Here is a 13716-nt window from a genome sequence, read left to right on the forward strand (position 1 = left end):
TTGCAAGTCAAAATGTAGAGTTACAAAACATGCATTGCCAAATAAAAACCTACAAATCCCTCACACAAGGTAACAGTTTGTGTTAGTGAAAAAAAGTATGGCTTCAGTACGCTCAGGCTGTAGGTAGTGAAGAAGTAAACACGCGTGTTAACAGATATTTTCAGAGAAATGGGCCAGCTTTGCATGTGTTTATTTAAAAAAGCATGTCAGACATATTTAATGAAGGCAGAATTGACCACTCCACTGAGGGTAACCACAATACACCGTTCAGTAGCAGCTCTGTGTAGCTATCCAGTATATCAATACACTCACATAAGCTAGGAAAGGTGAAATGCATTGTCTAGTTGAAAATGTAGGAAATATTTTACAAAACACAATTCAATATCTAAACCATAGCAATAACAAAACAAATGTCAAATCCTGGTTTCCAAGCACCACAACACTCATTCAGATGCCAACTCAGTACAAACAAAAAGGCACTTAATGCTTCTGCAAAGTGATTGTTTGATAAGATAATGCTTAAAATTACCTACTTCTTCATTTCACTCATGTGTAGAAAGTTTATGAAAATGAAAGTAAAAAGATTTTCTCATAAAATCTAACAAACAATAAAAAATATTTATATAGAACAGCATATTAGTATCAATAGTGCAGTATCACATGATGCGTCGTTTGTCGGAATGCCTATTCTACAATGTGACATGCATAGTGTAAGTTAGCAACAATATATCGGACTGCTGCAGTGAGTTTACAGACAGTAGCTGACATACAAGTCAAAGCATAGAAAAGTGAAAACATTCTGCAGTTTGCATGCTCAGCAGCTCAAATTTGGACATTTAAGTTCAAGTGGAAGGCAGTATCATAATGAAGATGAACACCTTCGCTCATGGCTCTCGTTAGTGAGGTGAGCTTGTTAAATGTTCGGCAAAGACAGGAACTGCCTGTATCAGCATTAGGGTGAAGGTCAGAGACACACCTGGTGGAGACTGGAGTCCGTCTCTGGAACATTAAGGTAGCATACTGTTTCGCAGCATGTTCGATAGGCTTGCTTTGGTGTACAGACTGAGATTTCAACAGTAGAGTCCCAAAGGTCTTGGTCAATTGGTGTGTGCAATATGCACAGAGCACATTTTGAGAAACATGTGAAAACCAATTTTTCAGATACACTAAAGCATTTAATGTTCCTTTATGGGTTAAGAAAATTGTCCTATTTTTAAACTAAATAACCCATAATAAACCCATTAAACAGAGTGTTCAAAAATGCACAGTCACAAAGCTGCAAACAGGCTTCAACGACACTTTTGTACAAATATAGTGTCTTCCGTCTTCTTTCAACTAATGCCAGCTATGACCGTGTTTGCAAAAAAATCCTTTCATATGGCTAAGCAAAACTTTGAGTTTGTCAGTCATTTATGAGTCAGTAGGTTAACGTAGTGCTGACAACGGCTAAACAGGAAGGTTTATTTTATTTTAGTCTCTCTTGTGTCAGAGGTTGCACAAGTACAGCATTGCATCAGTTTTCCTTTGCTAATCAGGTCTGACAAAGCAAGTAATAGTCAAGTCAAGACCTGTGCACGGATGTAAATCATACGGACGGTGCCGATTTGAAAGTTAAACTTGTGACATGCAAACTAGACCATAACTGAAGACCATTCGGTAGCAGGAACAACAGCGTGGTACGGTGCATTCATTTCTTAGGAGGCTTTTATTAGATTTATTTAGCCTTTTTCTTACTAACTTAGTGGTTTGGATGGTTTTGACTCAAATTAGATTATTTTACTGGCATAAACCAATTCAAGCTCCCCAACCAGCACTTCTGTGTGTGTAACTTTAGCTTCTACAGCTGGATGCTGTAAAAATGCTTTACATGTTTAGACTAAATTCACATGATTTTTGTCTTTTTTTTAGCTGACATCAGACAAATAAAAATCAGAAAGTGGAGATGTGCCACTTGCGCTTTCTTTCCACGAAAACCAGCAAATATTAATCATGTCAAATTCTGGTACTTACAAGAAACTTCCACAACACAGAAAATGTGCTCCCATCCCATTATGATCAGTAACACCAACCACTAAACGTTTCTACCGGTACTTTTCTAAAGTGTCTTTACCCTTTCATGAGAACAAGGCACTGGCTGTTAGAAAAAGCAATAGTGGGAACATGCCCTTAGATCGTCCCCTGAATGTTTTTGTCATGCTGACTGTAAAGTCATGGTGGTAACTCTTAACAGTTTTGAGGAAGAGTTACAAAATGTTTAATGTTATATGGGGTTATATTGCAATGCAATAAGAGTTAAAGTAAAAAGAGGTAATGCAGTGGTTATAATCCGATGAGGCTTAACCATTTTAACAACACAGCTCCAGAGTGCTGCAGAAAGGTAAAAAAAGTCTTGAGATATCATACAGTCATTGATTGGAGGGTTTCTCTAAGGCTCGTCTCAGACTCATGAAGGAGGTCCATCATTGGGTGCTCAGAGAACGCCATATTTTCTTTATGTAAGGCCATCTAATGAATAGCCACTTCAGTTTAACCTTGGAAGCATCACTGTTATTAGATTTTGTTTTTCACATTACTGTCCTCTCTTAATATACACAACTTCAAAAGATAAATATTGTCACTCACACTTAAATCCCTCGCTTGGTCCTTTGCATGTTCATATATTTTCAGTTAAATGTCTTTTCTTTAAATCTCAGTGTAAAATGTTCAGGTTTGGTCTCTGAGAGGCATTGGAACAGAGCTGATCAGGGAGTTTAACCCTGCTCCAGACCCTCGGCCACTTGCACAGCAGAGTACGTGGGTGCAGACGCCTGTCGGGTGAAAAAGGATGCAGCTCTTTTCGGCTTCAAGCGTTTGATTTCTTTTCCTGAAAGACAACAATGGACAAATATTGAACAACTACTCCGACTGCAGTTACTACATGGAAACTGTCTTGCATTATAAGTAGCTCACCCCAGACAGATTACACTGTAAGAAGGCCACTAACCATTACACTCACCATTGTCCACGTAGCTGATAGTGTTAAGTGAATGGACCCGGCTGCACACAACACTGCTTTGCCTTTGCAGCATCCCGCGCCGCCCCCCGCGTCCGTTCTTGTTCCTGCCATCTTGCCCGGCAGACTGCTGAGACAGACTGACCTCACCGTCCACGTCGGCTGCAGCTCCACCCTCAGACGCCGACTTTAACTCCACACAGAACTCAATGAAGCCGCTCATTAGCTCTGCCTGGTCGACAGAGAAGAACCCAACTAATTATTAAGTCTGATCCTCAGAAGTATAGATAATAAACAGCTGTACTTTGACTTTTGATGGTCCATTAGTGAACCACAGGCATATAAAGGGTGGGTCACATTGCCAGCCTTGGATTAGGCCCTGCTGTGATTATGTATTACTGCATCTACCCTTATATAACATATCTTCACCATCTGGTAGCTACAACCCTCCTTTTCAATTCAACAATCATTGAGTAAGGACATGAGTGCAGAACATTATTTTAGATCTCTTATGTTTCCATACTAATATTAAGTGTTATGCTCCTCTAAGAACAAATGGGCATGGCAGCTGCACCCGATCCTGAAGCGCTCAAAAACACCAGGTGCTGCGTGATCTCTAGAGATGGCTGCTGCATATCCCCTCTCCTTGTTGAAACCATTTGAAGTGAGACACACATAAGAGGACTACATCTGTCACCCTCTCCAGCAGCAAGACACTTTTAAATTGAGGTGGAGATGGCAGGGTTGTCAACCACGACAGGTGCGACCCAAAAATAGCCAATCAACACAACACACTCTGAGGCCATGACACTCTATCACACAGGTGTTAAATGTATGTACAGGTGTAAAATATAATCTTATCAGATGATTTGTGAATTTAATCGAATTTCTTACTTGTTTGGAGTAGATCTTTAGCAACTTGTTGACAGGAGTGCCGTCTTCCTCTCCATCAAACTCCAGCCACAGGATGTGCGAGTCCCCCTCCTCCTCGGGGTAGCTGTGGTCCCAGGAAAGCTCATTGAAACGCAGGCCAAGCAGCACATGCTGAGAAGTCAGGAAAGTTTCATGAAGAGAAATGAAAACTGCTTTCAACATTTGTGTGCACAATAATACAAATATGCACACAAGCGCACAAAGTGAGAAACACTGTGTTGTTGTTTTACAGAGCCGACAACCAAGGACAATCCAGTGCTCACCTTCTCTTTGACATCCATCACATAAACTCCCTCCAGGCAGATCCCAACGTTGACTGCTTTGCGTTTTCCCCTTTGGAGAATCCCTTGCGCTGGTTTGTCAATCTCCCCAAGGAAGAAAGCGCACCTGTTTGTGTAGGTAATGTTAATTAAAACCTGATAAATATGAAGTGTTTTGAGATATGTGAATTATGTGAGGTAAAACAAACTATTGTATTTAAATATAGTGAGTACGAATGGCTCATTACACAAACTCTCACCCATAATAAGGCAGAGTGTGACATGTGTTGAGGTACTGGTGTAGGAGCTGTGTGGGCTCAGGAGAGTTTCCAGCAGATGTGCTGATCTTTCTGTACGCCTCTAAGAGGTTCTGCTCCAGTCCTGCCTGACGGCTCGACTTCCCTCTCAGAGTCGAGAGCAAACCTCCACTTCCTATGGTAACATGTGCAGGCAGAAACGAAGACAGCTTCTTCTCTCTGTGGAGAGCAGAAAAGAGAAGTTTGCATTGTACATTTAGTGAGTCTTATCTGTGCAACTCATGCTGTCCTTTGCTTTCAGTTCCTTTGTCTGTATGATTAACAGGATGCTGAAACAACCTATTCCACCTATTTAATCTACTTTCTTGTGCTACTGTCCTCCGCCATTATGACCGTGCGGGTTGCATTGTAATAAATTTCATACTCATCCCATTTAAATGTCCATCCTAATATATTTTATGATGACGTGGATGAAGGCCACCAGTCAAATCCCTCTGGTCTAAAAAAGTTCTTTATAGTACAAGTACTGCTGGAGTTTTGACCTCCTTTCCTCCACTATTACCACTCTACTACTGACATAAAAAAAAATCTCTTTAAGTAGGACAACGTCTGTTCTATAGCGTCATAAAAGACGTCAGCTGAAGATTACAGAGAGATCCTCTGAAAAGAACCTCTTGGTCTAAAACATAAGCTGCAGCCAGTAATTATATTAAAAAGCATGGTTCCATCAGGGGATAAAGATTATGACACTAATAGTTGTTCTCCTCCTCAATGGCACAATCATGTCATATCTTGAGGATTTGATTAAACTGTATTTAGGACATGTTAAACATGATGTCATCTACGTGTAGAGGAGAGAGGTGTCTCCTCTGTTGTTGGGAAAGATTGGAACATTATGTTCAGCTTCATGACAGAAAACAAGAAGTGATTTTTGGACTCTGGGAAAAAAGTCCTAATGTTTGCTTTGATGCATTGCGTACCTTGAATTGTGTATTTAATTTTAATAATCATTAAAAACCAAATAAAAGAAGATTGTTTACAGTATGAAGATGTAAAGCAGTTAAAGGGAAGTAGAACACTGTAAGCAAACAAAGACTTCCTCATAAATATCCATCCAGAAGATACTACTAACTGTAGGTGGCTGAACGTGTGTCATGAATACCTAAAAAAAGAACAGTGACTACACTCCTTTAGTACTGCAGTATTATACGTGCAGTGACATATAGGATCTGTCAAGTACCTTCAATTCACAGCCCTTTAATCACAATCAAGTCTCAAAAGGCTTTCCAAAGAAAAAAAGGCTCCCATCCAATCACAAATGTCATTGTGTGCATTTTTACACTTACAAACAACAAGTAACCGGAAAACACTGCTGTTGCACAATAGTGTTATCAACATAAAGAAAAATCTGAGCCCCTTCAAACAAAAAAGTACTGTTGACATTTTTCACAATTCCTGTAGATATTCATCCGATTGCAACGTTTAGTCACTGATTGTGCTGAAGTATCAAGAGTTGCTCAATTTGACCAGTGGCCCTTTAGAACATGCAGGTTGAGGGACAGGAGTTTGGTTGTGCTTTTTCCCCCCAGTACATTAAGCTGAAGCAAGGCAAAATCAACAGCAGGGGCCATTACATACTTTTTTTACATACATTTTCTCAAAAGGCAAACTTAAACCAAGACTTCAAGTTGTTTATTTAAGTGCTGGAGTCAAAGAACAGAAAGCCAAGTAGGATCATGTGTTGAAAGTGTTTTGCAAAGTTTTGATTATCTAATCAGAAACTGGCACACTTTCAAGTTAACAATGTATGTGTATATGGTTACACCACAGTTGTGTATTTAAATGAATTCATGTTTTTCAAAACAGTTTCTATTTCAATAATAGGTTTCAATGCTTTCTGCTCTCTCGCTTTCTGCCTTAATGGAAATATTCAAGCTAACAGCGTATGAGCAGTCTGCATTTAACTAGTCATGCTCGTTGGTGTAGCCTGATGAAGACAGACTAAATTATGCACACACAAAAGACAAACTACTCTTTTATCATGTGGACATGACTGATTTACTCCTATTTTAGCTTTACTCCTATTTTAGCTTCATTACATTGGCTCCCAGTGTGTTTTAGAATTGACTTTAAAATTTTATTGATCACTTTTAAAGCTCTTCATGGCCTCTCGCCTTGTTATGTTTCTGAGCTTTTAGTCTCATACGCACCAGCACGTACTTTGAGATCCTCGGGCAGAGGTCTGCTGTCTGTTCCAGAGTCTCGACTGAAAACTAAAGGGGACAGAGCGTTTGCTGTCAGGGCCCAGAGGCTCTGGAACAGCCTGCCCGAGGAAATCAGGTCGGCTGAGTCAGTGAACTCTTTTAAGTCCCTTCTTAAAACATACTTTTATAGGAGAGCCTTTCCCGATCTTATTTGACTTTATTTTATCCCTTTTATTTTATTCTATTTTACTAATTTTATATTTATCTTAAACGTGTATTTTAGTCTTTTCAATGTTTTCATGCTTTTATCTTGTATTGTTTTTGTATTATTGTCTTTTGGGTATTATTGTCTTTACGCTTGTTAAAGCACTTTGTAACTTGTTTTTGAAAAGTGCTCTACAAATAAAGATTATTATTATTATTATTATTTAATAATTCAACCACAGACTGTTACTAGAATTATTTCAGATGGTCTTTCAGGTAAAGGTAAAGAAGTAAACATACACTTGTATTTATTTGTGATGAAGTTACATGTAATCATCTCTTGATTATATAACCTGACACATTTACACCAGGACATATTCCTCTGTGTATCCATCCATCAAGTATGATTTAATCTAGTACTTCAATAAGTAAAGATTGTTTGAAAATATAAATTATTTTCTAGTTGTCTCCAATATTAAATCATGATTTGGCATACAAATCAAATTAGGAGATAATTGTGTGATATTTCATAATTTATTAAATACATGTGTGTTCGCTTCACGCGATCTTCCTCAGGTAAAAGTGAATGATCTATACCACTCAATGAAGATCTTCTCATGATTTTTTTGGTGAAAAATCGAATAAGAGTGTTTTCCCACAATGTCTACATCCAGAATTTCATCTAATGTTTATTTAACCAAGCCGTCTAACTTACCTTATAGTAGTAGTAAATTGCTGGCTGTCAAGACCAGTTCCCTCATCAAGAGCAAGAGACAAAGCTCCGAGAGCCATCCAGTGCTCGGGATCGCAGGGGTATCGACCCGAGAGAATGTTGTTCCTGGCCTCCTCATAAAGAAGCCTCAAAACTCCCTCATCATTTATCTGCTCAGGAGTGAGACAGTGACAACAATTATTAGTGTGTTAGTCTGTTAGTATGAACAGAACTTTCAGGTATTAAACAAATATCTTCATTAAAGCTCACTCAGCATTTTGCGAGTCAGCAGGTTTAACAACGCAATGATATTGAAGTGTTTGCAGAGAATTAGGGTTAGTAGTACCTGCAGCTCTTTAGATTTAGGATAAAACACGTTCCGACGGAACTGGAGATATGGTTCATCTGAAGAAAAGCAGAGGACAATGACACATTAGAGTAACATCTGTGTTTTCAGTTCGTCCAGTCAACACTGGGTGATATTGGACAAGTGAGGGTATAGAGACAAAGACTGAGACTCTCTCAAGCCCACTCAAGCCCCCTCCAACCCACTCAGCTCCGGCTCATCATCCTGTATTGTGGGTGGAAGACCCATCTACTCCACAAAAAAAGCAGCATTTAAGTTGTTATGCAATAAATTTGTGTTGCGATACATTTTTGCTTAATTAGTGGTAAGCTGTCACTGTTGTATTGTGACAGCAGTGTCCCCTGTTCTTCCAAAAGGACCTGCCACGCCACAAACAAACAAGCCTGGGCTGTTCTACTTCGACTATCAAAGTAAAGACAAATAACACCAGACTTTGAGTCAGTGCCTGACACCTCATTTACAACTTATTAAAATTGTGTTACAGTTCAGCAGAAGTCCATTTATATGACATGCTACACCAATAATACGATTATGAAAGGATTATGTATCTGTAACACTTTATCGATACAAGATGATTCATCAAGCTGTAACACACTTACAGGATAGTGCTTCCTAACAAATTCCGACTGTTTCCTTTACCAGCTTCCTGGTTGAGCTGTAGAAGAGGAATAGTAACACAAAGAGGGAATTTTGCAGTAGACTGTAACTTTGATACCCACTTCATTTGTCTAACACAAACTGCTGAAGCCTCATATCAGCTTAAGCTCAACTTCAGAAAGCAGTTTTAGGACTGTGGACCCCCCCCCCCCCATCAGTTACATTGGAATCACATTAGGAGGGAATTTCGCAGTCCGTATGAACAGGAGGAACAATTACAGCGACAAAAAATGTTTCACTGTAATGTATCTGCTGGTAAAAACATCAAGATGGTAACATCTTCAAAATGTGGGACTGTCATTTGGACAAAAGAAGCAATATGAAGATGTCACTTTGGAGTCTGGGATATTGTGATGATATTGTGATTTTCCACAATTCTTTGCAATTTTACATATTTAACAATTAATTGCAAAAATAATCTGCAGTTGCAGTCCTAGTATAGTTTAAGGGTAAAGATAATAAAGATAATAATATCTATGCTGTATAAACATTTTATGTTGACTAAAATAATGTAGTAACTGTTCCGTTATATTATTTTAATAGGAAATATTCACTAATATGTTGCAACTGTAATCTTTTCTATGCTTCTGTACCTGTACGTGTGTTCTGTAATCTTTTCACGCTTCTGAGACTTCACTTCGCTTCTCAACCGTAGGTGTTTATTTTTGGTGTTTAGGTGTCGTAGGTGTTTATTGCTACAAATTGTGCTCTTTATTTTCATTGCTTTGCCACCCTTGTCCTGCACAAGTCTTGTAACAACTCTGTTAGAAACCTGGTTGAATGAATGAATGCTCCGTACTTGTATAGCGCCTTTCTAGTCTTTTTGACCACTCACACTACATCTGCATTCACCAGTCACACACATTCATACACTGGCGGAATAGCCGCCATTCGCCCATATCTTGCCCAAGGACACGCAACCAGGGGGAGCCAGGGATTGAACCGCCGACCTTCCGATTAACGGCCAACCAGCTCTACCTCCTGAGCCACAGCCGCCCCAAAGTTCAGTGCGTACAAGGCCAAGAAATCATGTGTCTCAAGCAGAAACCTGGCTTTATAAAGATTAAAGAAACCAGGTATCTTGTTCAAATGTCATCCAAATAAAAAGTGCTAATTGAGGAAAGCTTATAATGCCGTTACTTAGTGCATGTAAACACACCGAGATACAGACAAGAAACTCTCACCTTGCGAGATGTCTTCCTCTGAGGCCAAAGTGAAGCGATACAACAAGTCCTGCCACTGCCGACACAGTTTGTATGGTTGATGCCTTGCCTTTAACTGCAAATCTGAGGAGTAAGGAGGAGGCAAATGGAACGCAATGAAATGTGCCCGTTTTGCTGTTCTGATTCTTATGCTATTTGCTACGTGGTACTGGAGCTGCTGACATTGAAGTAAGGTAGAATTAATTTAAAGAGAAAATGGCCATTTCACAGGAAAGCCACAAAGCACAAACAAATCATTTTCTGTGACTGACCTGATTTTTAAAACTTAATTTTTCCTGCTGTATACAGTTGACTACATAAATAAAAACATACTGTGTTGAACCATTGCTGAACCATGCGTGTACCCTTTTATTCCTAACTCAAGCAATGCAGCACTGTATAAAGGCCAAGCACTTTGTCCAGTTCGGTTTGCTCAGGCATCGCATATCCTTCCAAAAATAATGTAATATTTTATGGCAATATATGATCTTTTTTGAGACAGAAGCATACACATACAACTTTCTCGTACAATAGCATACCCAGATAAAGAGTCAAAGGATTTATGAGTGTAAAAAGTGTGGGGGAAAAAAGTTCTTACCGAGCAGTGGGGAACAGAGCCAGAAGGCAAAAGCCTCCTGTGCAAACTCAGGAATATGGAGAGCCTCACGAACACTGCGGCCCAACTCCTGCACAGTGACGCTGCCAAGTCCTTCTACCGATAAGTGTACTGCGCTGTCACCAAACACATATATAAGCACATCTTGAGCTGTGTGAACAAACACAAACAAAATTACAAATACAAGTTAGTCAAAGAGATACAATATTAGATAAAAAATTAAACTATGCTACAAATAAAAACAGTGCAGAAAAACACTGAGGAGTGATTTTATCCTCTGTTAGTCATGTGAATATTTTCTGCGCCGTACCACGGGAAAGTGTTGCAGACGAAGCGACACTTCCTCTCTGCGAGTGATCATCCGATGAATCTGGAGGAAAACTGCAATCATCTCCTTCCATTTCTAATCTGAAACACAGTGACCAAACTCAAAATCCATCACAATATATATACAGTAACATAACAGAGGCCTGGAGTGGACTGGAAAAGAAGTCAATGCTGATATATATTTTACATGAAAACTAAACATATGTAGCAGTATGTGTCACTTAAACTACATGATGCACAAATGCCATCATGGGCAGCATGTTTGCAGCTCCTTCCTATCTAGCCTGCAGAATGCATTAGACCATGCTTCCTTGATTGCATGATAACCTGGAGGAACTCCCTTGATCTTGATCTACATGTGTGATGGGATGGGCCTCCTACAAAAATGTAGCAATTTGTCAACATAGAACCTCATGATTTCTTAAAATCCAAGTTATCTATATACAGCCATAGACTGTATTTAAAGTGTACAGCTTTAGAGCAGCCAGTATGTGAGGGTATGTGTATGTGGTGCTAATTCTAACCCTATATACCTCATATACCTTCAAATCAAGGCCTAAAAACTGCTTCTGTGAGGACTAGGCATTTATTAGCAATAGTAGAGGGTGGGCCTTCCTCACTGACATATGCTACTTCATCCACTCCCCTTAGTCGTGTTTTAATAAACAAGCAATCAGGCTAATTTAGCCCAGGTCTCACTATGAACCAGCGCCACCATGTGGTGTTAGACTGAAGAAGACCCTGTACAATTAGAACATCCCAGTCGACTGCTGTTGACCTCACCCTTTTAAACTAGAATAATCGTTTGAGCCACACATGTCACTGTTATTCAGTCCCATTTATATGGTATTTAAGACGACTTTAAGCATTGATCGAATAGCCTAAATACAGAGAAGAACTAACGTTCGTTAAATACAGAGACATAACGGCAATATCCACAGGCCCGTTGGACAAGGCTAGCTAGCTACCCAAGTTTAGGTGGACTGTCCTATAAATTTGTTACGCCCAAAACAAACCCAAACAATGGTTGATATATCCCAGGTAACTTATTCAAAATTTTTATTTCGTTAGCTAAGAAAGAATCGAGCCTGCTAACGTTAAGTTAGCTATTGACGTATTGAGACTCTCACTAAACCTCACTTTAGCGACTTTTTAATACATTTTCAGTCATCGCTTGACCCAGGTTTTCTGAGTGGTTAAGTTAGTTAGCTATCTTTTGGTGTTTTGCTCAACAGTCTGACATTATGTTAATAGCAACTGAAGGAACGAAATGTAACGTTAACGTAATCTGTTGTCCACCTACCTGCCAGTTCTGGTAAATGTTCCTTCACTTGCTGCTTATGATCTGGATGGGATCCTGTTAATTTTATAAATACTGTAGCTAAATACATTAGTTAGTCGCGAGTCCCTGCTATTCCCTTGGCTACGGCTAGCCAGTTGTCTGAAACTAGCTTTCCGGGCAGCTGCAACAGTTTGAGTGAGCGAGCGGTGAATGATTCGCTTATTCTGAACCGCTCGTTACAGGGTGTGACGGCCACTCTGGAAGATTTGAAACCACACTTTGAATGGAGTATTAATGCGTGAAGGGGCCATTAAAACAGATAAGAGTAAATATTCCAAAGCGTTCGTCGTGAGATCACTTGAAAGAGCACTGGCTGACAGTTTCTGTACACATTGAACTCTTTTACGAGGGACAGGTTCAAAAAGATCCGATCATGACAGTGAGTCGAAGAATGATTCAAATGTTAGAGAGCGCGTCGTCTTTGGTCACGTGACTAATACGTCATCGCATCTGTATCTATCTGCGGACCCAGATCACACCCAAAGAATATGCCATTGTTTTTGATGCTATTCCTGCAGGTCCTCTTCAATTTTTGAGAAATGTTAATAATACAGAAAAAACATTGATTCTAATATGTTTTTATAGCAGGAATTATTATATTATATGAGAATAAGTCGTGCAGTAACAAACATATAAGGAATGTTTTGGACTATACCATGCTCTTGGCAGCAAAGTTCCTTTGGTGAGTGATTTACAGTGGAAAAGGGCATGTAATATTCTTAACAAATATTGTATTAATAATAAGGTCAAAGAAGTGAACTTTAAGATATTACATCGTATTTACCCCGCCAAAGTGTTACAAAGATTTAAACTTAACATCCCCAGATAGCAAACATTGAAACTATGTTGAATCAGCATTCTGCTCTCAACGCTAATATCATTGAATCAACATCAGACTCTGATGTTGATTTATTATCATTTTGCATCATTTTAATATTGAAACAATGTTGAAATCATAGCTAACTAAATATCAATGTGACTTTAAGGTTATTTCAACCAATATTACTATTGAAACAATGTTGAAATCATAGCTAACTAAATATCAACGTGACTTCAATGTTATTTCAACCAATATTAAACCACAGAAAAGAGACTATAATATATTATAGTCCCACATAATTTTAGACCAATCCCACATAATTTTAGACCAATTTCAAAACTGCCTTTTATTGCAAAGATTCTAGAAAGAATTGTGTCCAAACAGCTGCTCACTGTACTGGAAAATAACAAATTATTTGAAAAGTTTCAGTCTGGTTTTAGGAAGTACCACAGCACTGAGACTGCCCTGCTTAAAGTCACCAATGACCTTTTAATGTCTGCTGATGAAGGTATGTGCTCAGTCCTTGTACTCCTGGACCTTAGCGCTGCTTTTGACACCATTGATCACAACATCATGTTAGACAGACTGAGGCACTGGGTGGGGATCTCTGGTACTGCTCTAGAATGGTTTTCATCCTACCTGTCAAATAGGAAGTTTTGCGTGTCTGTAAACAACTATGTCTCTTCATTCTGTCCAGTTAAATATGGTGTGCCTCAGGGGTCGGTCTTAGGACCCATTTTGTTTTCCTTGTATCTGCTTCCCCTTGGACATATTATCCATAAACATGGCATTTCTTTTCATATTTATGCTGATGACACACAAA

The 13716-nt window shown here is 39.1% G+C and overlaps 1 protein-coding gene and 1 long non-coding RNA gene across 2 annotated transcripts in view; one reads left to right on the forward strand and one right to left on the reverse strand.

Moving 5' to 3' along the window:
- Positions 1 to 174: 174 nt before the first annotated feature.
- On the reverse strand, positions 175 to 12439 carry frmd8 (FERM domain containing 8). The gene is made up of 11 exons (XM_046040083.1): positions 12035 to 12439; positions 10715 to 10812; positions 10387 to 10554; positions 9771 to 9872; positions 7909 to 7967; positions 7566 to 7732; positions 4446 to 4661; positions 4189 to 4312; positions 3887 to 4036; positions 2996 to 3224; positions 175 to 2863 (listed from the first exon to the last, which is right to left on the reverse strand). Exons 2-11 carry the CDS (start codon positions 10803 to 10805, stop codon positions 2751 to 2753), a joined length of 1419 nt encoding a protein of 472 aa, XP_045896039.1. The 5' UTR covers positions 10806 to 10812; positions 12035 to 12439; the 3' UTR covers positions 175 to 2750.
- Positions 12440 to 12617: 178 nt separating this feature from the next.
- LOC123963310 overlaps positions 12618 to 13716 on the forward strand; it is a 2582-nt gene continuing 1483 nt past the window's right edge. Inside the window, exon 1 of the long non-coding RNA XR_006823155.1 lies at positions 12618 to 12755. This is a non-coding gene — a long non-coding RNA (uncharacterized LOC123963310). The remainder of the gene's footprint in view (positions 12756 to 13716) is intronic.

The sequence above is a fragment of the Micropterus dolomieu genome, linkage group LG23 (genome assembly GCF_021292245.1).
Source record: "Micropterus dolomieu isolate WLL.071019.BEF.003 ecotype Adirondacks linkage group LG23, ASM2129224v1, whole genome shotgun sequence".
Lineage (NCBI taxonomy): Eukaryota > Metazoa > Chordata > Actinopteri > Centrarchiformes > Centrarchidae > Micropterus > Micropterus dolomieu.